General features: G+C 37.1%; 2 protein-coding genes across 2 annotated transcripts; both read right to left on the bottom strand.

Moving 5' to 3' along the window:
• Positions 1-5,906: 5,906 nt before the first annotated feature.
• Positions 5,907-6,521, bottom strand: LOC126621495 (uncharacterized). The gene has a single exon (XM_050290038.1). It carries the CDS (start codon positions 6,436-6,438, stop codon positions 5,974-5,976), a length of 465 nt encoding a protein of 154 aa, XP_050145995.1. The 5' UTR covers positions 6,439-6,521; the 3' UTR covers positions 5,907-5,973.
• Positions 6,522-14,631: 8,110 nt separating this feature from the next.
• On the bottom strand, positions 14,632-16,750 carry LOC126622537 (3-ketoacyl-CoA synthase 1-like). Its single transcript, XM_050291331.1, has one exon. It carries the CDS (start codon positions 16,467-16,469, stop codon positions 14,838-14,840), a length of 1,632 nt encoding a protein of 543 aa, XP_050147288.1. The 5' UTR covers positions 16,470-16,750; the 3' UTR covers positions 14,632-14,837.
• Between the last annotated feature and the right edge of the window lie 8,345 nt (positions 16,751-25,095).

Raw genomic sequence — 25,095 nt, 5'->3', positions numbered from 1 at the left:
CGTAAATACCCCTAAATGATTTGATATTGTCCTGACTCTTCACCAACCTCAAACCAGCATGAAACTGCCATAATAACTCTTTGTCTTCCTATCAAATCGAATTCCCCCATTTCAAAAACCACCAAATCAAAGTTCAAATCAAAGTTAAAAAGGAAGCATTCATCAGAACAAAGCCGCCGAAACAAGTTCAAAGAAGTTCAATGGCAAAAACTCTGTTGAAACAAACCGGCAAAAAAACGGTGCAAAACGTACCAGAACCTTCGTCGGAACAAACCGGCGAAAAAATATGGAAAACGTACTAGAACCTTCATGTGAACAAACTGGAGAAAAAGAAGTGCAAAACACACCAGAACCATCGTCGAAACAAATCAAAGAAAAACTAACATTGTTTCTAGAAAAAAACTAACACTGTGTCTGGAAAAAAAAAAACATAAAACTGTTTTTGGAAAAACATAACACTGTTTCTGGAAGAAAAAAAATTCAGGTACAATGTGTAAAAACTAACACTGTTTCTAGAAAACTAAAATTGTTTATGAAAAAAAATCAGAACCACCGTCGAAACAAACCGGCAAAAAAACTAACACTGTTTTTGGAAGAAAAAAAACTAACACCGTCTCTAGAAAAAAAAAAAAAAAACCCAAAATATAAAACTGTTTCTGGAAAAACAAAAAAATAACATTGTTTCTGGAATAAACTAACACTATCTTTGAAAAAAAAAAAAACCAAAACATAAAACTGTTTCTGGCAAAACAAAAATACAACAGTGTTTTTTGAAAAAACTAACACTGTCTCTGAAAAAAAAGAATCAAAACATAAAACTGTTTCTGGAAAAACCAAAACATAACACTATTTCAGAAAAAATAATCTGATATAGTGTTTATTTTGTTTCTGTACAAACAAACACTATATTTGGAAAAAAAAAAAACCAAAATATAACACTATTTCTGGAAAATAAAACACTGTTTCTGGAAAAAAAATGTTGGCAAAACTGTATCTGGAAAAAAAAACATTGTATTTGAAAAAAAAAACTAAACAAAAAGCTAACAAATCTCGAATTTATTTTTTGGAGAAACAAACGATGAACTCCAGTGAAGAAGAAAAATTGAAAAATAATACCTCGAATACACTATGAAAAATTGAAAAACAGTGCCTCGAATTCTTCTTTTCTTCTTCATCAAATTGAAAGGTTAATAATCAGATGAATGAGGAGGGAATGGCAGAAATTCACCTTTGACTTTTTTGCCGATGTCGGTGAAAGTGCAGATCCCTTGCTCATCTTTACAGAGAAGAGAGAGAGAGAGAGAGAGAGAGAGAGAGAGAGAGAGAGAGAGAAATTTTGGGAGGGAGGGAGAGAGACAGAGAGTGACAAAACATACCGTTTTGCTTGTAAGAGATCGTTTCTGTTTGTACCATACTTAGGGCCTCCGTATTTAAATCTCGTATAAATACTCGGAGGACTCAAATGTAATTATGTAATAAAGGAAGGGGTAAATATATAATAAGTGAGGAGCCATTATTCTATAAAAGGACTCCTCACTCTCCTCATTAGGGGAGGCCATTTCTTAGGCCATGGGAAGAGTTCTCTCACCCTCAAAAGTTCTCTCCCTCACTCCCCTCACTTCTCAAAGAAATACAATAATCAGTGTGGACGTAGCCCAAACATTGGGGTGAACCACGATACATCTTGTGTTATTTACATTTCTTGCAAATTCACGGTCAGATTTACGTTGTTCCAAGACCTCCGGTTTTGTGCATCAACATTTGGCGCCGTCTGTGGGAAACGATACGAAAATTTGTGTCGGTTCTCTTTCATTTTTTCACCTCCACCGTGAATCTGCAAAACCCACACAGAGACACAGACACATAGCTCTCCCTCTGCCTTTGAACTCACGTCTCTCCCCATTCCCACCACGTTTCTTCATACCATTTAAATTATTCTTCAACCCAATTCCTCTCCCTCTCCCACACACACAGAGTCGCACACACAGAGATATACGTGTGGTGCATATTGCGATTTTTTTTCACTAGTGAGATCTCGGTAGGGAGTGCAGTCGCTGTCGACGTCGTAAGCTTCAATAATCTTCGTTTGTGAAACAAATTCGTGTTGCTGTGATAGGGTTTCTATGAGTGGAGACAAGTACGGAGATGGAACACCATGAGGATGAAGGTGGTGCTGGCAGTGAACCTCATAGGAAGCAAGATGATGAGAAGGTTGCTGCTCGGCTTGAGGAAGTCAAGAAATCTATTGAGGCAAAGATGGCTCTTCGTCAATGTAATCTGAACCGTGAACGGCCTGCTCTCGGCCCAGCGCATCCAAACCCACCCCAAAACCACACGTCTCTCTCACTGGGTTTGCAAAAATTAAAGATGTGGTTGCTGTCTGCAAATGGGTTTCTGAGAATCTATCAACTGACGCGATTTTGTGGGTCAACCCATGACCACGTAGCCCAAAGCCAAGATCTGATACAAATCGCCTTCCTCGGCTGAACTGCTAGAATCTCAGAATCTGATCCAGACCAATCCTCTGCCATCCGATCCCTCCCGCCACTCTCTCAGAACCTACAACTGAAGCGGACTCGCCTGGGAAAAAACGAGTCGAGTCATCTGCCAGAGTCCATTCCCGCTACGGAATCTCGGTCCTCGTCACCGGCGCGGCGGGCTTTGTCGGGACTCACGGGTCGGCGACGCTCAAACACCGTGAAGACGGGATCCTTGGTCTGGATTGCTTCAATGACTACTACGACTCTTTGTTGAAGAAGGCTTGGCAAGCACTTTTAGAGCGAAGTGGGGTTTTCATTGTGGAAAGCGACATAGAGAGCATGACTACTTTACAAACCAAGGCAGACTCCTACCGTTGTGGATACAACTATGCAATCAAAATGAGAAAACCATGTGAAATCATTTTTTCATTTCTGAGAAAGTAAAAGAAGAAAGCCATGTACTCGCGGTGAGAAATCATTATCTGATTCCTGAGAAAGCCATGTGGTAGCGGTTTTGAAATCATTTCCTAATTTCTGAGAAAGCAAAAGGCGAAAGCCATGTGGAATCATTTTCTGAGAAAATAAAAAGAGAAAGTAAAAGGGAGGCACATGGGGACACTGCAAAAGTAAGGAGTAAACACCCCACCAGAATGATGTAATTTATTTTTCGTATATTTCGGAGATATATGTATAAACCCCATCAGAGGGTAATAATAAAAAATAAAAAAAAAGTAAAGCCCAAAATAAATGGGCTGGAATGTTATGTGGAGGGCAAAGGTCCATAAGCCCAAAATAACACCAACCAGGTGACCAAAAGTACGTCCAGTACTACAAAAAATTATTCGGCACCCTGCCGCTATTATCACCAACCAAGTGACCAAAAGTACGCCCAATACTACAAAAAATTATTCGGCACCCCGCCGCTATTATCACCAACCAGGTGATCAAAAGTACGCCCAGTACTTCAAATTATACATGAGCATTACTCATATCAATCATACATAAACATTCATGAGCATCACTCGTGTCAACATTCATAAGCATCACTCATGTCAATCAGCTTCAAAAGCTTCATTTACAAAAGCTCTAGCTTCAAAAGGTTCATTTACAGAGCTCTAGCTTCAAAAGCTTCATTTACAAAAGCTCTAGCTTCAAAAGCTTCATTTACAAAAGCTCCAGCTTCAAAAGCTTCACTTACAAAGCTTCACCTACAAAGCTTCACCTACAAAGCTTCAGTGTAGGGTATACAAATACCGCCTCCGAACAACCGCCACTTCGGCCCATACATGGATTCACTTTAAAGTCTCCAGCCAACAGACTCTATTGACCGAAGACTTGGGGGACTACATTAAGTACCATATATTGGGCCTTAATTGGGCCTCATGAAAAATACAAAATACTTGGGGGACTTAGCCCATTATATATGTATTGAAGAGCGAGCCCTTATTCTATAAAAGGGAATCCCTTACTTTCATTAGAGAGCACTCATGAAAAATACTTGGGGTACTTAGCCCATCACTTATGTATTGAGGAGCGAGCCCTTATTTTATAAAAGGGACTCCTTCACCTTCATTAGAGAGTATCGTCGCCCGCTGAGCAACCGCCTCGCCGCGAGCTCCTAACCCATTATTCATGTACTGAGGAACGAGCCCTTATTTTATAAAAGGGACTCCCTCACCTTCGTTAGAGAGCATCGCCACCAGCTAAGCAACCGCCTCACCGCAAGCATCACTCCTAAACCCATTATTCATGTACTGAGGAGCGAGCCCTTATTTTATAAAAGGGACTCCCTCACCTTCATTAGAGAGCATCGCCACCCGCTGAGCAACCGCCTCGCCGCGAGCATCAGTCCTAACCCATTATTCATGTACGAGGAGCAAGCCCTTATTTTATAAAAGGGACTCACTCACCTTCATAAGAGAGTATCGCTGCCCACTGAGCAACCGTCTCGCCGCGAGCATCACTCCTAACCCATTATTCATGTACTGAGGAGCGAGCCCTTATTTTATAAAAGGGACTCCCTCACCTTCATTAGAGAGCATCGCCCCCTACGAAGCAACCGCCTCACCGCAAGCATCAACTCTAGCCCATCATTTATGTATTGAGGAGCAAGCCTTTATTCTATAAAAGAGACTCCCTCACCTTCAAACGCCACAAGCCGAGCCAACCAAGGCAACATAAGCCATAAGTCAAGCAGCCTCGCAACATGTGCTTCTTCTAGTTGAGCATCATTTCACTTTTAGCACCGCCTCATATCAAGTATTAGTTCAAGACGACATCTAGTTACTTCGGCCCACACATGGACTGAATTTCAAGTCTCCAGCCAAAAGACTCTCTTGACTGAAGACTTGGGGGACTATTGTTTGTACCATACTTAGGGCCTTCGTATTTAGATCTCGTATAAATACTCGGAGGATTCAAATGTAATTATGTAATAAAGGAATGGGCAAATATGTAATAAGTGAGGAGCCTTTATTCTATAAAATGACTCATCACTCTCCTCATTAGGGGAGGCCATTTCTTAGGCCATGGGAAGAGTTTTCTCACCCTCAGAAGCTCTCTCCCTCACTCCCCTCACTTCTCAGAGAAATACAATAATCAGTGTGGACGTAACCCAAACATTGGGGTGAACCACAATACATCTTGTGTTATTTACATTTCTTGCAGATTCACATTCGGATTTACGTTGTTTCAAGACCTCCAGTTTTGTGCATCAACAGTTTCCAATTTTCACAAAGATGGAGATGGCTCAAAATTAGGCTTGGGGTCGAAGCTGTGGTTTTTACATAGTGATAGAAATGGAGTTGCTATGCGAGATTAGAAAGAAAAATGGAAGGTTTTGAATGTCAGGAAAAAATGGGGAAGAGAATATGAGAGAGATTCATAATGAAGAGAGATTAACGGACAAAAGCTTATCGTTAGGGATAAAATCGTAAACTCAATATTTGGGCCATTTTAATTAGACTGATTTAGTATTTGATTTTGTCCTAACCATTAAATAAAGTTATTACATGATTTTTGGTTAAAACTCAAAGTTTTCAAGCCATTTTCATTAGTTTTCTTTTGGTTTTATGGTGCAATTTCAACTTTCTTCACACTGTTGTCACAGTTGACACTTCAAATTTGATATTTTATTTAGGATGAGAAAAAAAAAATCATTGAATTGTTTAAACCTCTCAAACTAAACCAACATGATTAGTATACAAATTTGGCTAGAGCAGTGTGTTCCACTCTTTGCATCAAACTCGAATTCTCATTCACATAATCTTGATGTATTTAGTATAATTATCTTATCATTTATACCACATTTGCGTATCATATGGTGTATTAATTGATAAGTTTAATTTATTTATGCTACAAATTTGAAGTTTAGAGCAAATCAAACCAAACCAAATCACGCACTCAATTTTTGTGCATGAAAATAAGTAAAGGTTAACAAATAATATAATTCACACTAAAAATTAGGAATACATAGATGGGCATAATTCCAGCCTCAAGGGGCCTTGGAAGAAAGCTCTTTAAGGCGTTTTCCCAACTCATCCAACCTACTACCCCACTCGCTTTTCACACACAAGGGCCTCACGTTGCCATACTCGTCCACACCTTCTTCTTCCCTGTGACTGCCCGCATAGGATGATGACGACGACGACGGCGGTGCCTTCTTCTTTTTCTTAACGCTCTCTCTGTTTTTCTTCGCCGCTGCTCTCTGCATGGCGGAAAGCACATCCGACCCACTAATTACCTTCTTATCCTCTTCATCTTGCTTTTGCTTTCCTTGTAATTTTGGGTTGGGATTGGATTTGAGTTTTGTGAGGATTGATCGGCCTAAGCCTCCGAGGTCTTGGGATGGCGGCTGAGACTTGGCGACAATAGAGAGGCGGATGGGGTACGTCGGAGGTGGTTTGGGGATGAGAGGTTGAGATGGTGGTGGCGGGGGCGGGTAGGACACCGCCCACATGGTGTGGTTGTGGTATTCGGGTTGTGTTGCTGATGGGTTGGCTTTTGGTTTTTATGTTGGCCATACATAATGAATGGGTTGGGTTATCGGCAAGTTGGAGATGGACTTTCGCTGATCCACGGGTCTAAGTTCGTAGAAAAACTTCAATAGTACGGTTGCATCGTCCAATAAAATAAGGGATGTGTTATCCACATTCCTTTTTAGTTCTCACACACTCCTTGTTAATTTCTACCATTTGATCTTCTTCAATTTACCCAATCCAATGGCCGAAACTTAGAAGGGTGTGTGAGAAGTAAAAAAGTGTGTGTGGATATCACACCCCTAAAATAAAGACTTACGTAAGCTTTTGTTTAAATATTTTACTGTATGGGCACTAAACGCCACGTGACGATGTATCTGTGCTATATATGAGAGATTTTTTTAATATGACCGGCACATGGAGTGGTACACCATGTGTCACTATACAAATTGTGAGATATGTGTGTTAAAAAGTTAATAACTAAAAAAATAAAATTTCCCACAACTTTTATAAAAACACGTGGTATACTACCCATGTTCCGGTCACAATAAAAAATTTAACACTATATATGTATTCTCTTCATGTTAGGTCAATACACGTGTGTTGTGATTATTTTTTTTGGTTTTTATCACAAATAGTACTTGAAATTGACCCTCACCATCAAGATGGTCCCTAAAAATGAAAATCAATCAATGTAGTCCCTGAAATAGATGTCGTAAATCCATGTGGTCCTTCCATTAAAATTTTGTTAAAAATTTCGTTAAGTACTGATGTGGCACATAAATAAGTTTTATATATAAGCCATTTTTTCTCACAAATGGTCATTTAAATTGACCCACGACATCAAAATAGTCCCTGAAATTGACCCACAACATCAAAATGGTCCCTAAAATTAAAAATTGACCAATGTAATCTTGCAAGTAAGTGTCCCAAATCAATGTAGTCATCCCGTCACAATTCTATCAAAATTTTGTTATGTGCTAATGTGACACATAAATGGGTCACACAAGTCTAATTAAATTTTAAAAAAAATATTACAAATAGGCTTAATAATTTAATAGTTAATAAAAAAATTTATCAACCCAAAAATCCAGTCTTGCAATCACCTCCAATCCCTGTCCACATTTCTCTACCTCCTTTGCTCTCTATTCACTGAAAAAAAAAATCAATACACTCATCTTTACACACTTTGACATTTTTCATCGAATTGAATTTGGATCAAGATCACCTTTGGTGATGGTTTGGCCCATTGACAATGACTTCTGGGACATCACCGTTAACATTTAGGCGATCAACATCTTCACAACTTTAATCTTAGAAAGTTTATTCGGCGCTTCCCTGGTGGTCTGGTGATGCAAAGAACGGTGAGGTCTGCCTTGAGATAATGAGGTTATAACCGAGGTGCGTCTATTGTTGGTTGAAAAATATTTCCACACCCCCTCTTAGGAATTGGTTAAGCCTTGTGCCTTTGAGAACTTATGGAAGAGATCTCTCTTTGGAGTAAGCCCTACTATAAGAAGAAAAAAAATTCATTGTGCAAAAAGGTATGTAGACAAACTTTTTAATTAATTATTAAACTCACATCAGCACATAACAAATTTTTTTTACAAAATAATGGCGAAATGAACATATTGATTTGCGACACTTATTTTTAAGGACTACATTAATTAATTTTAATTTCAAGGACCACATTGATGGTGTGGGTCAATTTCGGGGACCATTTTGATAGTGTAGGTCAATTTCAGGAATCATTTTTGATAAAAACCCGTAAATCTTATAGGGCCCATTTATGTGCCACATCAGCACTTAATGAAATTTTTAACAAAATTATGACGGAATGACCACATTGATTTGCAACACCTATTTTCAAGGACTACATTGATTGATTTTTAATTTCAAAGACTATTTGTGATAAAAAACCTTATTTTTTTAATCCACGAGAGATTGGCTTTGGTGGTTCTTTTACAAACTAGCCAACCAAAACTAAACTTGTTCCAAAAATGTAATCTCTTCTAGCTGTTTCTGACGAATATACTCTCAACTTAGTATTCATATCATATTGTGTTAATTTCACTAACTCCTGAAATTTATAATTTTACAAAAAAAAAAAAAAAACATTACACACTGACATCTCTTAAGATTTCAATTCACTTTAAAATTTAAAGTAAATCGATCTATGAGTTCTAACTCAATTACTGCATGCATAGTATTAAAAAAAATTTAGTTTACAAAATAGCTCTCATTTCCTTCTACAACCATCCAAAAAATACACAAAAAGACAGAATAGTACGAACATGTCCCTTCCCAATATGGGTGAGTGAATCATATGGTTAGCATGAGTTTAGCATGTGTGAAAGAACGATACCAACAAGTTAGTATTGAAAGACCTTATACATACCAACAACTTATACATATCAACAACTTATACTGTTATACATATCAAAGCGCTAGTGTGACCGATCGATACCAACAAGTTAGCATGACACATGCACAAAAACGACGCAGTGTGAACAAAGATAGCCTTTTTTCGCGAAGAAAAACGTGAAGCGATAAACTCTATCCTAATAAATGCCATTGTTAGGGAAGGGACAGGTACAACATTGAATTTTCAGTCAGCTTCCCCCAAATAATTGATACAATGCAATGTGGGATGGGAACGGGATAATTGACCAAACAAAGTATTGAATGTCCATCGTCATTCAGTACTATAGTTTGGTTGTATTCTGTTTTATTTGAAATTTAGAGGTTTTAAGTTTGAATTTAGTGGATTGTCCCCCCTGCCAATTCTTGCAAGTCGCGGTCAAGTGGATGTTAGGAAGGGGTTGCAAGGGACAATGATTGTCTACCCTCCCGTGCCCTCCTGTTTGTGTGATCACCGTTAAACTACGTCAACATTTTATATTACTATTCATTTTTGTCTTATTATCTCTATAAAAAAATAATATAAAATGTTGACGTAGTTTAACCGTGATCATACAAAACAGGAGGGTACGGGAAGGCACCAGAAGTGGGAGGGCAAACAATCCTTGTCCGGTTGCAAATTACAAAACCTAATAAATCTAAAATATACATTAAAAATGATAAAATTAGTGTGATTTGACTGAAAAATGTCATTAATTTATGGATAATCACAAAACCAACAAATCGACATTTGGTCACTAATATGGGGTGGATTGTTTGCCCTCCCATTTCCATATTCTTCTCATCCTCTCCTATTTTATGTGGTCATGGTTAAACCACATCAACATTTTATATTCCTATTACTTTTTGTTTTATTATTTTTATAAAAAAAATCAATATAAAATATTGACGTGTCTTAATCGTAACCACACAGACAGGAGAGGATGTGAAAAGTATGGAAATAGGAGGGTAGACAATCCACCTCCACCAACCTCTGTTACATGTCCCAATCAAGTTTGCTAAGCAATCAAAGGCAAAAGAAAATTTCTCAACCAAATTTCCATACCCTTAACATAACATTTTTTACATGTGTGGTCGTTCCATACCATGTGGGTAGGAAGGAAGATTAAAACAGATATGCAGAAAGAGGGACTTAATTGCCTCTACCAATCCTAGCCACACGATTTTTCTATGTTAGAGTTACTCTATTTTCTAGTTTGGGTTCATTTCATTTGAGGAACTTTGATGACACGAGAAAGACGTTTATTTAACAAATTAAAAGCATATACACAACAAATGAAGTAATACCTAACCTTCGATCAAAGGGCGTCCTAAACGAATAGGGGGCACGAAGTTGGATTGTAAAAAAATTTATAGCCACTAGAGAGAAAATTGGAGTAGGATTCTCTTCCCTTTTTTTTTTCCTTTCCTTCCCTCCCCTCCTACTTGAACGGTCACGGTTAAGTCACATAAACATCTTATATTAATTTTTTATAAAAAAAAAAAGGCAAATAGAAAATAAAAGATATGAGGATGAAAAGAGAAGAGTAGAGAATCCAACTCGGAGAAAATTACACTGCCTTGGACCCCTGGCTTTATCCTTGGTGACATCTCTCTTGTCTCCTTCATGTTTCTCTTGTCTTCTAATCATCTCCATTTTCTGGTTATAGTGGCTCTTTCGCATTGCTGAAAAAAAAAAAAAAAAAACACTTATGTGGATCTCTCTCGGTCAAGGTGAGCCTTTTGTGGTGACTGTGGCTTACTGCTCAACATTGAATATTGTTTAGATATGAGATTGTGGTTTTTGTGATTCTTGGTATTTGTGCACTTGATAAGTACTAGGGTTGGACAACGGTTATGGTGGACGGGTAACCATAGTTATATACCCATAACCGTTTATGCTCATACCCGCATAATCGTTTACCTGTTGGGTAATTGCTTAAACCGTTGGGTAATTGCTTAAACCGTTGTACCCATACCCATAACCGTTTATAAACGGTTAACCATACTCATAACTGCATACCCATTTAACCGTAACCGTTTAATACTCGTTTACCTATTTACCCTTTTTAACTTGTTTATCTTCTTTATTTTACCATTACCCATTTTTCACCCGTCTACATGTTTTTTAACAACTTGAAAATTAAAAAAAAATTGTCATAATTTTCTTTTTTTTTACAGTTAAACACCGTTATAGGTACATTCATTATACATTTCCGTATTTTAATTTTTTAAGTCCTTATACCATTCCAATAATTGAAATAATAGTTTACTGACGATATTTTTAATTGTTACCAATGAAGGTAAATATAATATTTGTTAAGTATTATTGAGTTACAAAAATTGTTTATGAGACATTTCTGTCAATTACACGGTTACCTGCAAGGAATTTAAATTAATTTAGCGAATTCCTTGATGATGAGAATCATCATTCCAGTAGCAGTGTTATTGAGAGAATGATCGATGAATTCCTTGCTAATTTATTGGGTGCTAAGTATTATTGGATCGAGAACATGGTTTGTGTTAGTTTTACATATATAAAATAAATGGGTAATCGGTTACCCGTTTATAACCACGGTTAATACCCATAACCGTCCATTTAAATTTCATGGGTAAACGGTTATACCCATAACAATTTATTTATCTAAATCGTTACCCATAACCGTAATCGTTTAATTTAAATGAACGGGTAACCGCGGTTATCCATAAACAATGGATATTTGCCCATCCCTAATAAGTACTATGAAGAGGAAGCTCAGATTTTAATGGAGGCAAGTCATAACAATGTTTCTTTTGCCAGGCATTGCAAGATTATCAAGGGGAGCTTGGACGCTAATTCATTGGCTTGCAAGGTTTAGTTCCCGTGAATGTTATATTCTTTGTCAATTAGATATGGACGCTTCTAAATATATTGCTTCTAAATATATTGTATTTATGATGAATTTGTAATTGTATAGTTCTTCATGGATTTCCTATGTGATTTTTCTTGAGTCAGGTTTGCCCTCACGTTTGACAGGCACGTCGGTCATATGTAATATTTAGAATTATTTTCATTTTGTTGGAAGAGATCTTAATTTGTTAAACTTTTTCTCTAAATGAAAATTTGAATTCAAAACTTAAGTTTAATTGTCGTGTTGTTCAAATAAATAAAACAAAACGATGAAATTTGATAGTTCCATGCCCACGTCAAATTTCCATTTTCAAGTAGTTGAGATTGCGATAGATCAACTTGTCCTTTTTATGTGCATTGAACATAACTGTTCAGCACAGAAGATACGTATCAATGCCCATTTATGTACGCAGATTTTCAAAAGGAAAATGACATCCACAAGTCTACTTTTAATTTTAACGCACATTTTTTAATTTTCGATTCTCAGATTGAATGGGTTGAAGATCATTATGACAAAAATTAATAAGAATATATGGATAGTACTATTCTTTTAAAATTCCTTATCTGCTTCCAATTGAGATGTTAAAAAATAAATGTCAAATGTTAATTTGATGACTAACGTGTTAATTTTAGATTTTCTCTTCTCCAATTTTTTTTTTTTTTGGTTATAATAATATTTGTAGGACACACAGTTAGAAAAACTAATTGACAACACATTTTCTTATATGTGAAAATTGACAGCAAAAAATACTTATAACAATTAACATATAATTGACATATCGATTAAAACGTTTTTTCTAGCAACAGACGCAGCAAAGAGTCAATGACTGCACATAACCCCCGACGACTTCATATATCCCCCTTTATATTTGAACGAAATAAACAATTAAGATCAGAAGATGGAGATTATTAAAAAAAATAAAAAACTAATGAAAAATACTTCAAAAATTTAAATTTTAACAAAAAAACTATCCTACAACTTTATTTAATAATAACGATTAAAAAAAAAAACCTAACTATGTGCGTGCAATTGCACAGCGTTTTTTCCCAGATTTTGTTTGGTTTGGGAGAAATTTTTCAGTGTGATTGGCACACGAGGTGGTACATCACGTGTCACTATACAAATTGTGTGATATGTGTATTAAAAAGTTAATAACTTAAAAAATAAAATTTTCTATCACTTACATAAAAACACGTGATGTATCATCCGTGTTCCCGTTACAATAAAAAATTAGGAAAACTAATGAAAAGGGCTTGAAAACTTTGAGTTTTAATGATAAGGACAAAATAAAGGGTAAAGTGAATAGTACCATGATTGACTTTTTAGTGTAAAAATGTGGTTTTTCGTTAAAGTGAACAGTACCGGGTGCTTTTCGTTAAAGTTCCCTAAAAAATTTCTCTTGGTTTGGCGTGCTGGTGTTTTTTCCCAGCTTTTGTATTTGCTTCTATGGAGTATTTTTATCAATTTAAAATGCATGCCGCAACTTTTAAAAAAAAAAATTATGTGGAGTGATTGATGGCAGGAGAAAGGGGATTCATAAAAAAAAAAAAAACAAGAAGTTTTAATAAAATATTTTCGGTAATGTTCATTTTTAACGAAAAATTACATTTGTACATTTATCTGGTACTACTCACCATACCTTTAAAAAGGAATTTTCATTAAAATGAAAGTTTTTTTTTACTTTTCGTTAGTTTTCCTAAAAAAAACTTACAAGAAGGGATTTTTTTGGGAAGAAAATAAAAAAGCAATCTTAGAGAGAACTTGTGGAGTTCATTAACATAACATAAGGAACTCCAAAAAAAACTTTGAGTTGTGAACCATATGAATTTTCAATTACCTTCCCTTCAGTTCTAATTGGTTCTTTGTTTGATTAGAAAATATAAAAAATTTGAAAAAGTTCAATGTAAAACACTAGACTAAGAAAGAAATATTATTTATGAAACTAGACCAAGAAAGATACACTATTTATGAAACTGTATCATTTAGTATACGCTATTTATGAAACTAGATCAAGAACTAGACACTATTTATGAATATATGACCAAGAACTAGACATTATATATGAAAGTGGACCAAGAACTATGCACTATTTATGAAACTGGATCAAGAACGAGACATTATTTATAAAACTGTACTAATTACTATATATTATTTATAAAACAAGATCCAATAACTAAGCACCATTTACAAAAGTGAACCAAGAATTAGGCATTATTTATTAATTTGAACAATAAATAGTGTAGTACTGTTTAGTTTCATAAATAGTATAGTACCGCAGTTTCATAAATAGTATGGTTTTTTATTAAATTAAACTTAATCCAAGCTATTTTCATGAAAACTCCCATTAAAAAATTCTTAAGTTGAACATGTTAACTTCTCAAACAAGCATAAAGCCTCATTCCACAATGCACTCTGCATATATTTTCCTCTCCCTCCACTCCAGAATCCTCCATATCTCTCAATTCCAAGCTTCTCTAGCGATTAATTTTGGTCAGGCACGGTACCTGGTTGTATCAAGGTTTCATAATTATATGATTTTCATTTTTATCCTTTTCTTTTGTGCAGAGTGGTAGTTTAGATAGTTAGTCATTAGGAGAGAGTTGCGTTAGTAGGAATCCGCACTAAGGTGCATAAGTATGATTACTTTTTGTCGTTGCATATATTTTTCTCATCTTAGGTTTTGGGGTTTCAAGCGTTCTTTTGTATTGATTGATTGTTAGATTAGGAAAGTAAACTGACAAACTAAATCTTATGAAATACATGGGCGTTAATTCTTTCTAAGACTTTTGGCTAGGTTTTCTTCATGACCCCATTATTGTTTTAACTTTTAAATTTGATTGTGTGACATTGTCAACTAAAAAAAAAATAAACATACAAAGAGCATTTGCAAATGCCTTAATGTTCAGTTATTTTTTAAATAATTCATTCTACAAGTTGGTATAGGAAATTCAGTAATAAACAGAAAAATAAAAAAGGAAAAAGGAAAAAGAAATGAAAAAAAGGAAAATAATTGCAGCCACAAGCAATTCCACGTGCGAGAGTACGGGTGGAGCTCCTCGTCCACTGAAAACGCCACGTGGACAAACAGTCTAAGCCATCGGGACTTTGACCGGGTACTTATCAATCGAGTCCATCCACGGATTACCAAACCCGTCCCCGACCGAAATCGGCCGGAGGGCCCGCCAAACCGCGCTGTTACACTTAAAACCCGACCCAAACGCGATCTGCCAAACCCGATCGCCCCTCCCAACCCGACCCTTCGCCTCCGCGTACGACAGCTCGTACCACAGCGAACTGCTCGACGTGTTGCCGAACCGGTGCAACGTCATCCGAGACGGCTCCATGTGCCACTCAGTGAGTTGAAGATTCTTCTCCAACTCGTCCAGGACGGCGCGTCCGCCCGCGTGGATGCAGAAGTGCTCGAACGCGAGCTTAAAGTCCGGAATGTACGGCTTGACCTTCGCCTTGAAAACCTTCTTCCGAATCAGCGTTATGAAAAACAACACTTGTTCGGTAAACGGCAGGACGAGTGGGCCAAGCGTCGTTATGTTCGTTTTCAACGCGTCGCCCGCCACGGCCATGAGCTCACGCGCCAGCGAAACGCCGACGGTGCCTTTGTCGTCTTCCCGCTGGTAAACGCACTTGTAGTTCTTGTCGTCGGCGCCCTTATGGGTCCGGACGGTGTGTATGAGCTCGTACTTGGACCGGGAGCGGTCGCGGTTTTTGTTTGATAGGAGAACCGCGGCCCCGCCCATTCGGAAAATACAGTTGCAGAGGAGCATGGATTTGTCGTTTCCGAAGTACCAGTTTAAGGTTATGTTTTCGGTGCTGACTACGACGGCGTAGGAGTTGGGGTTTGCTTTGAGGAGGTCCTTGGCTAGGTCGATGGAGATCAGTCCGGCGCTACAGCCCATGCCGCCGAGGTTGTAGGATTTAATGTCGGTTTTGAGCTTGTAGTGGTTGACGATCATGGAGGACAGTGACGGCGTCGGGTTGAACAGGCTGCAGTTAACGATGAGGATGTCGATTTGGTTCGGTTTGATTCCGGTTTTTTCGAAGAGTGAGTCGAGCGCGCCGAACATGACCGACTCGGCCTCGGACCGGGCTTGCTCCATTGACAGCTGTGGCGGGTTGGAGGTGATTCCGCGAGGCAAGTACGTCTCGTCGCCTAGACCGGACCGGTTCGAAATGCGGGTCTGGAAGTTAACCGTGTCCGGAGCAAATGCGCCGTTGTCTTCCGTCATTTTTAGAAACGACTCGACGGACATTTTGCGTTCGTCTTCCGGTTTGTAGCATGAGAAGTCGACGAGGTAGACCGGTCTAGACCTCTTGGCCCAGTAGAGGCCAAAGAAGAAGAGAAGGACCCCTGAACCGGTGAACCTGGTGGCGGCGTCGATGCTTTCGAGCCAGACGGCCTGGTTGGTCCAGAGCTCGGTGATCCGTTCCAGCTCCAGACCGGTGAGCTGGATTATTACGGAGACGAAGAGCGGTAAAATGAGGAGGAACAAAATAATGGTGGCTGCGTTAACGGTATAGCCATACCCAAGCTTGACGTACTTGAGCTTGACGGACTGCAAGAAGTCCGGCAGGTGCTGCCGGATTTTGATGACGGCGGAGGACGAGTCCTTGAACGCCATCTCCGCCGTCAATCTCTCCTTGTCCATGTTTATACTACTACTGTTATCACTACTACTTCTAGGATGAACAGAAGCAGCATCCATTGACGATTGGTTTTGATTTCGCTCTCTCTGGATGCTTACAAATTAAACAAAACCTGAAATGATGAGTGTATATAAATACCCAGATGGAAAAAATGAGTGACTGCTTGAATTGAATCAAGAGTCGCAAGCAAAGTTGAACACGTTTAGGGAAAGAGAGGGAGGAGAACTTGCGAGGAAGAAGAAACGGGGAAGCTTATAAGAAGAGATGGTGGTGTTGTTCCACACACAAAGTTGAATTAATGGTGAGTAGTTCTTAGAAGGGAGATTGGATAGGCAGATGGCTCAACCACCATTAGGGTTTATAGACTAAATTAATATTTTGAGTCCAACTTCTGGCTTTGGAAATGTTTGTTATATAAAATTATGACATGAGTGTGTGACTATCCATACACACCACAAATTACTTCTCACACACCTTTGTTAATTTATATCCGTTGATATTCTTTAATTCATTCAATCTGACGGCCGAAAATTAGAAAGGTGTGTGAGAAGTAAAATGGGATGTGCGGATATTACATCCTAGTGCCAATTGACTATATGGCCCATGTGAGATAATAGAGAGAGAGAGAGAGAGAGAGAGAGAGAGAGAGAGAGAGAGAGAGGTGAGGTAGAATTGAAATGCATTATATTGGAAAGGTACATTTGATATGAGGTAGTAGTACGATTATCGTTCCCTCCTTTTCGTAATTAGTTATCCTACAAGAAAGAAATAACGAAGTTACGAAATGATCTCTTAAATTTTTTATATGAAACCCTAGTCATATTTTAGCACCAAATATAGGGTTGGATAACTACTTTTTACTAATAAAACGAGGTCTAAGTTGTAGCTGAAAGACATTATTAAATTGAACAACAATTCAACATATTGTAGCTTACAGATCCTTTATCAAGCGGGTGAGATCCTATAGGAAATGGACTCAACCCCGGCCAAAATGTTGAACTCTTTTTCTTTCTTGTTGAACAGTTACACATTTTTGACATTTCCACATATGCAAGTGTAAAGGCTGGGGACCATTTGTGCTGCTGTTTTTGGCCTTTTTGGGGGAAAGTTGTTACGTTCAATAATATTTGGGACTTTGGAGGGTAAGCAATAAATTTTAAGGAGTTTTAACGAAAAGCTTACGATACTGTTTACTTTAACGAAAAACCACATTTTTACATTAAAAAGTCAAACATGTTACTATTTATTTTACCCTTTATTTTGTCCTTATCGTTAAAACTCAAAGATTTCAAGTCATTTTCATTAGTTTTTCTTAAATTTATATATATATTACATGATGGGAGTGTGGGGAAAGAAACAAATAAGGGGATGGGGTATTTTGGGAAATTTGTGTAAGAGAATGAGAGAGAGAGAGAGAGAGAGAGAGAGAGAGAGAGAGAGAGAGGGGGGGGGGGGTGTGGTGCATGGTGGTTGTAGGTGTAGTTGACCGACCGAGGCCTTCAAAGAAACAATAAATGGAGGTAAGAGTCAAACCAGTTCATGTAGCCGCTAAACAAACAAACAAACCGTCCAAAACTTTGCGACGTCTGTTTTTATTGCATTTGGTAATGTTAGAGAAATCAAAATTTTTAACTAAATTTACAAACCAAATAATGTGTCATTGATAGGAAATAATCACATTAATCAATACTCAAGTAATAATTCAATTATCAACATCCACATCATTTGGTTTACAAAATTTGGTTTAGAAATTTGGTTTCCCCTGGCAAGCAACAACTTGGATAAGCTACGAAGCTCATGTAAATGACAATAATTAACATATGTGATAACCATAAAACAAGTCCATCGATCTCAGTGTAGAATAGCATTCACAAAACCATACTTTATATAATCATAAACCATTCACTGGAAATCTCGAAGGAGTCACCCAAACATCCATCAGTTTTTCTAAATCAAACCACAAAGGTTCTCAAATCTCTAGTTCATAAATACGTTAAAAATTAGGCTAGAGCGACATAGTTCAGCTGTAGCGTACAATAAGTAATCATCAATAAGTGGTCCTCCAATGCGGATTAACCAAGTAGAACCACTCATGAGAACAAAGTAACCATGTACACAATGACCCTCCCAATACGGATTAACCAAAGAGAGTCACTCTTATGAACACTGGTAGGCGATGATCACCCAATGTGGATTGAACAAGCATGATCACCCCTAATTTACGTATGGCCATACCTAGGTAACCAGGATCGCCCAATGCAGATTAACCAGGCGCAATCTTAGGCTACCCAATGCGGATTAACCAGGTGCAACCCTTAAAAAGTATGGTTCTTAATGTGGATTAATTAGATAGAACCATCCATGTACCATTGCTACATGGTGCAGAGTTGGTATCACATAGCCCATTAGCACTAGGGTAATGGTCATCTCCGAACCTTCACGTTTCTCAAACATAACAAAATGCATATCAAATCACTTTCATGAAATAGATCGATAGTTGAATTTAAAAGCAACATTTTAATAAAAGTTACATTTATAAATCCATGCTACTTTCACAAAGTATACTAGCACGAGAATTTTCAAGGTAATGCCCCATACCACATATACTAAAGTCACTCACGTGCGCGCTGGGTCAACTGAGATATTTCGTCACTATGACGAAATATTCCGTTACACTTAACGAAAATTGTAATGGCATACTGGACGAAGTCAGGAATATTCTGTCACGTGATGGAATATTCCATTTCACCGAAAACTGTAAAATTGGCCTGAAAACTTCTCGAAGATATAACTTGTTCATTTTTTCAACTAAATTTGACGATCCTTGTATCAAAATGAAGCTACAAAGATAAGGACCAAGTTCATACCTACTGGAAGTTAAAAAAAAAAAAAAAAGTCAGAGATGGCCTAAACTTGTCGAAAAATCTCAGCCCAAATCGAGGTTCATGGAGCTTTGTTATTTGAGGTCAACCCAAGCTCGAAACTGACTTCTGGGGTGACCGGACTCAATTGGTGTCCCAAAATTCGATCAAAATCGACGTAAAAGATACAGAATCTCGTCGGAAAAGCTAGCCTGTTAATGGGCTCGTGGGTTCAGACATATCCTTCATGAATCTCCGCAAACGAGTGGGGTGGTAGTGATGTTTGCAAGGACTAACTCGCCGAAAAAATGACGGCTTGCCGTCATGTGTAGCTCGGGTAGGAGGACGTTGAGAGAGAGAAAGTGCAGAGTGAACTGCATGAGAAGATAGAGTGAGGGAGAGAGAAGGGGAACACAGAAGAAATGGGAAAGGGGTTCCACTGGCACGCAAAAAAGGCCATAAAGATTCAAACAATTTGTGTCCCCCCATTACAGGTAAAATTACCAAAACTACTCTCGATTTTCGAGCCCCATAGGATCTTCATTCTAGTTCCAAATTTTACTCCGCTTATGTCCACGAGTTCGTAACGACATGTCCTACTCAAATATGCTAAGAAATGGGGCAAAACATGAAAGGAGCTCAAACGTTCACGTAGAATTTCTCGCAACATGGGCATTTTCATCCTTTTACAAATTCGAAAAAAAAAAAAACAAACGTGTCGTAACAACATCGAAATACGAAGTTTGAATAATGAAATCCGAGGACAGGAGTTCACATACAATCTAGGAATTGACGTGCGCCATAAGTAATCATACTCATAAGAGGATACAATATATAATCCTAGATATTCTCTTAGATTCTCTTTGTTTAATATAAATTCTATATACTAAAAAATCTTTATCGACTAGTATAAAACCCCATGTTGGGTTCATTTGTGGGAACACAATTATCTCATTCTCAATATTCTCTTACCCACTTCTTGAGTCTTAATAGTTTTTACTAACTTAACCGTCGATATCAGACTGGCACCCAAGGTTAATCATGGTTGTTTGTTTTTATTTTTTATTTTTTTTTATAGGTAGTTGAGTTTGCTCAAACCCTTTGTTGAGGACAATACGGAAATTTGATTTTAACAATTATTAATTAACGTGACATGTACACATTACTTACCAAATTGAAACCATCAACTTGGACTAATGACTTGTTTATTCTATAAAACTAATAATTTTGACTCTTCAGTAAATGATGGATTATTCTGGTGAATAATGTCTTAACTTTTAACTTAATGCTTTTTTTATTTCAAACTTTTTCTTTCTCTATTCAGAATAGATTATAATAATAACATCGCTTGTTATAAATAAATAATAAATAATAAATACTTTGCTTGTTATATATAATAAATAGTAAATACTTTGGCATCACTGTGAATATAGCCAAATAAAGTAAAGCATGTAGCAGCCAAAACAAGAAAAATAGTAGAAAATCGCAACCCCTTTGATAAACAATTAAGACTTTAAGGGTGAGTTTGTTGCGCCGGACTATCTTGGACTGGACTAGCTTCAAGGACTAAGCTGGACTGGCTTAGACTAGACTAAGCTGGATTAACTTAATGAAGCGTTTGGTGCAGTGTTAGACTAAGAAGCTGTATAATAACAAATTATAATATTATATTATTTAATCTATAAATTATTAATAATTTATTATGATCTTATATTTTTCTCCATCTTTTCCTACCATTTCCGTCCCACTCTCTCCCTCTTCTCTCAATTCTTCATCCCACCTTCTCCCTCTTTTTTTTCCTCCCAGACCTCTCGATTCATGTCTCTCTCTCATTCCCGGTCAAGCTCCTTATCGATTCCAGTCTCTATTTCTCTATCCTCCCTCCCTCTCTAGCTATGCGATGTTCGAACGGAACCTCACGGCTCCATTTTTCCCGACGATTTGCAGGTTTCTCGACGTGTTTTCTGGCCAACCCTAGTTAAATTGGATGAAGTTAGCACCGCCAAAAAATTCCTCACCATCCCTAGATCGAGATCTTAGCTTTGCATGCTCGAATCTGTCATGGATTCGAAGAAGCCCAAATAGGCCGAGACTTCCAGACCATTTTTCGGCCACATTCGACTACCTTTTGGCCTCGATTCAGGTAGAATCGTAATCTTGTCAATACCAGCTTCAATTTGGTATAATTTATATGAATCTGCTTTTGGTTTCTGGGTTTTTGGCTTTTTTGGGTCTCTGACTTGGAGATCTTATGGACAGATTATAGGGAGGTAGGGAGAAAGACAGTGGGAGGGCAAGTTCTCAGGCGTGGGGTGAGGCAAAGTGAGGGGAAGCGGGGAAACGGGACTAGCAATCCCCTCCTTTTCGAGGGCTCTCACTAAGCCTAGCTAACGAAGGATTTAGTCGGCACGAGTCCGACTTAATCCCACTAAACTCAATCCCGGCTTGCACCAAACATGGGTTATTAGTCCTAGCTAGTCCAGTCCTAGCTAAGGGGGTCAAACAAACGAGGCCTAAGACTAAAATTTTGACCTCCACACTAGAAATGAAAACAACAATTTATAATGTAATATTCTAATAACCTAAGTTGTCGTTGCATGTTCAAACCAAATTCATATATACGCGTCCAATAGACTGATCGAAATATCCCCCCGCTTTCGGAGCATGTTCATCTTTCTTCTCGTACGTCCATGATAATTTCTTTATTTTTCAAAAATTAATTAGTTTTTGTTAAACAAAATCGATGTAATTTTACTCAACAAAGCAACAAATAGCGTTAGCATTAGACTTCGAGAATATTAGACGAGCATGACTATAAATCAGGGCTCGATTGTTGAAATACTGTAGCTATTATTCACTTCAGTAAGAGCGATTGGAAGGAACCACACCTCAAATAGACTACACTCTTCCTAAAAAAACCCCATACTATAGTAAAAAAGAGTAACAGGTGTAAAAAAAAAAAAACATCAATAATGTCATGCGAAATTTTCTCAAACCAACTTCCAACATCATTTATGCTAAGAGCAAAACGAGCTAATAGGTTATTAGTCTATTGGCATTAAAACCAATTATTTAAATATATTGACATATAACCAACACCATCGAATGAATTTGCTTATGATCATCGCAAAGATGAACGATTGAGGATTAATTAGTTGTGAGTTGTTAGAGTCGACAATGAATCAATGAACTTTATTACAAGTTATCATAAGCAGATACATCTGATGATTAGTGATATCAGGGCCGTCTCTGATATTTTAAGGGCCCTGTGTGGAATTTATAAAAGCGCCCCTCCTTAAAGATAGTCTTAAAAAATGTAGAACAATGTATTGACACTAAAAATCAATTACTTAAATCAAAACAAAGTTTAGCACTCACTGATTGCAAGTTTAAAAATATCATTAGTAATAAATAAAAGAGCTACAAACATAAACGTTCACTAAATAATCAAAAGCATTTCACTCTTAAATAACCAAACAAGAAAACAAATTTCAAAAACTCTAACTTTAAAGTTTCACTTGAATATGTAACTTTATTATATAATAATATTGAAAAAATACCGTCTTTTATGGTGTATTATTGACACTCAAAATATCTTATTGTGCTCTAAATTTTTATATTTAGAAAAGAAAAAAATTATGCTTATAAGGAATGTAAGATGAGATTTTAAAGTGCTCACAAAATCAATTTTTGAATATAGAACATTATCTCATAACAAAAGCAATTTTAAATATAGAATATTATTACATATAAATATTAGGTGACAAAAATTTTAGAGCCCCTTCAAATTTGGGGCCCTACTGCACCTTTAGCACCCCTTTAACGCCCCCTCAGAGTGATATGTCCATGAATCATATGTATCTAGACTTTAAATCTTTTAATTAGATATGCTAGAAATTGATGTTTCTGTCCTTCAATCACAATCACAATCACAATCACAATCAAAGAAAAAAACTAAATTGCATATAGACTGGCCAGTCTGGCCCCATATGAGCTTGTCCTAATTAACAAGGTTCTTTAGCTGATCTTGGTCAACTCATAAGTAACCTAGATTAACCACAAAATAGAATAGGATTAAGGGGGTAACTAGCTATTTAAAGTGAAACGAATAACCAAAATGCGTTACTTAGCTCATAAGATCTTGCATTTTATACTCTTATCTTATTAACAAAAGATTCTTCTATGTAATCATATTTTTGTTCAAGTGACATTATCATCCAATAAAAACCGGTTACGTGTTTAAAAAGTGCAATACTCGTTGTAAGTTTGTGAGAATTCACTGATTTTTTAGAGTGAAATGCATGCCATCAAGCTTGAGAATCTACAAGTTGGTCTTGTTTGGTAATTAACTTTGACGAAGTTTATTGTAACCAAAGAAGCGTGAGACGTGACAAATTTTTGCATGTGTGGAGCTGCTAACTAGAAACTATAAATCCAATCAATGACCAAGTGGCACATTGGGCAACGGCCTGTCTGTTGCCAACTGTGCCTTTTCCAAAACTAATTGCAACATAAATAAAGCTTGGGTGGCAGTGGGCTATGGGTTGTGTTTTAGCCGTGTAGGGTTTCGTCCATTCGGTGAGAAAAAGATGCCGACCAAATTTTATTTGTTGTGATTTAATGGATTTTGAAAGTTCGAAAACGAAGACCTCGAAATAGAAACAAGAGAAAAAGTTGGTTTGATTTTCCAAGATACGTTTACTTCATTTGAGACATTATAAAGAAATCAATAAACTGTTTTTAAGAGAGATAGGTAAATGACACATTCTAAGTAGGGATTTATAAACTTTTATCATTTGCCTTTGCAATGACCATATGAAGATTTTCTAATCCCTCCTATAGACATTTTGCGATTCGTTTCTTACAAGCTTGGCCTCAATCTCTTGAGACTTGGAAATCCTTCGTCTAAACATATGAAAAATATTAGAAATTATGATTACATTGTTCTACCACTGCATCTCAAATAGAGACGAGTCTTACTTGTATTGGTTTCTCGGATATTAGAGGTAGATAAACAGTTACAACACTTGGGCTTCTTAGAACCCTTCTATCATAACAAGCCTAAAAGCAGGTATACCAATTAAAAAACCAAATACACATGTTCGAACAATGATGCATGTCTCAAATTCAATGAACTCATACGAGGTGTGGCTAGGTGCATATATAATCTAAAGTTCTACCCTAATAGAAAAATTATATTTTCCTTCCACTTATATAGGTAGACAACAAAAGCAACTAACAACAGTCAATTATACCAGTTCACCAGGTATGAATATCTTCAAAACCCAAACTCGTGAATTTGTACAACGTCGAAATCGGCATGATTGTTTTTTTTTTTTTTTTTTTTTTCTGGTGCATTTTTGCTCGGACCTGGCTTCTCTGCCCTCCCACTTCCCATACACTCCCATCCCCTCCTATTTATGCGATCACGGTTAAGTCACGTTAACATTTTATATTACTATTGCTTTTTATCTTATTATCTCTATAAAAAAAATCAATATAAAATGTTGATGTGGCTTAATTGTAACTGTACAAAATAGGAGGAGATGAGAGTGTATGAGAAGTGGGAGGGCAGAGAAGCCGGATCCTTTTTGCTCACCCACATTAACTTTGGTGTATGCTCACCATACACATCCTTGTTTGCCATGTGTCTTATCTCTTAATTATAGTTAACATCTTTATTAAATGTTCTTTTTGTTTTTTAATAGTGATTTAAATAGTGATTAAATAAAAACAAACAAAATAGTAACTCTACCCAGCCATGCCAACCCAGACAAACACGTAGCTGTGCCGCCACCACCGACGATGACCAATTTCAACCCAA

The sequence above is a fragment of the Malus sylvestris genome, chromosome 1 (assembly GCF_916048215.2).
Source record: "Malus sylvestris chromosome 1, drMalSylv7.2, whole genome shotgun sequence".
Taxonomy (NCBI): domain Eukaryota; kingdom Viridiplantae; phylum Streptophyta; class Magnoliopsida; order Rosales; family Rosaceae; genus Malus; species Malus sylvestris.
Note: the sequence above shows the minus strand (reverse complement) of the source record. Positions and strands in the feature narration are given on the sequence as shown.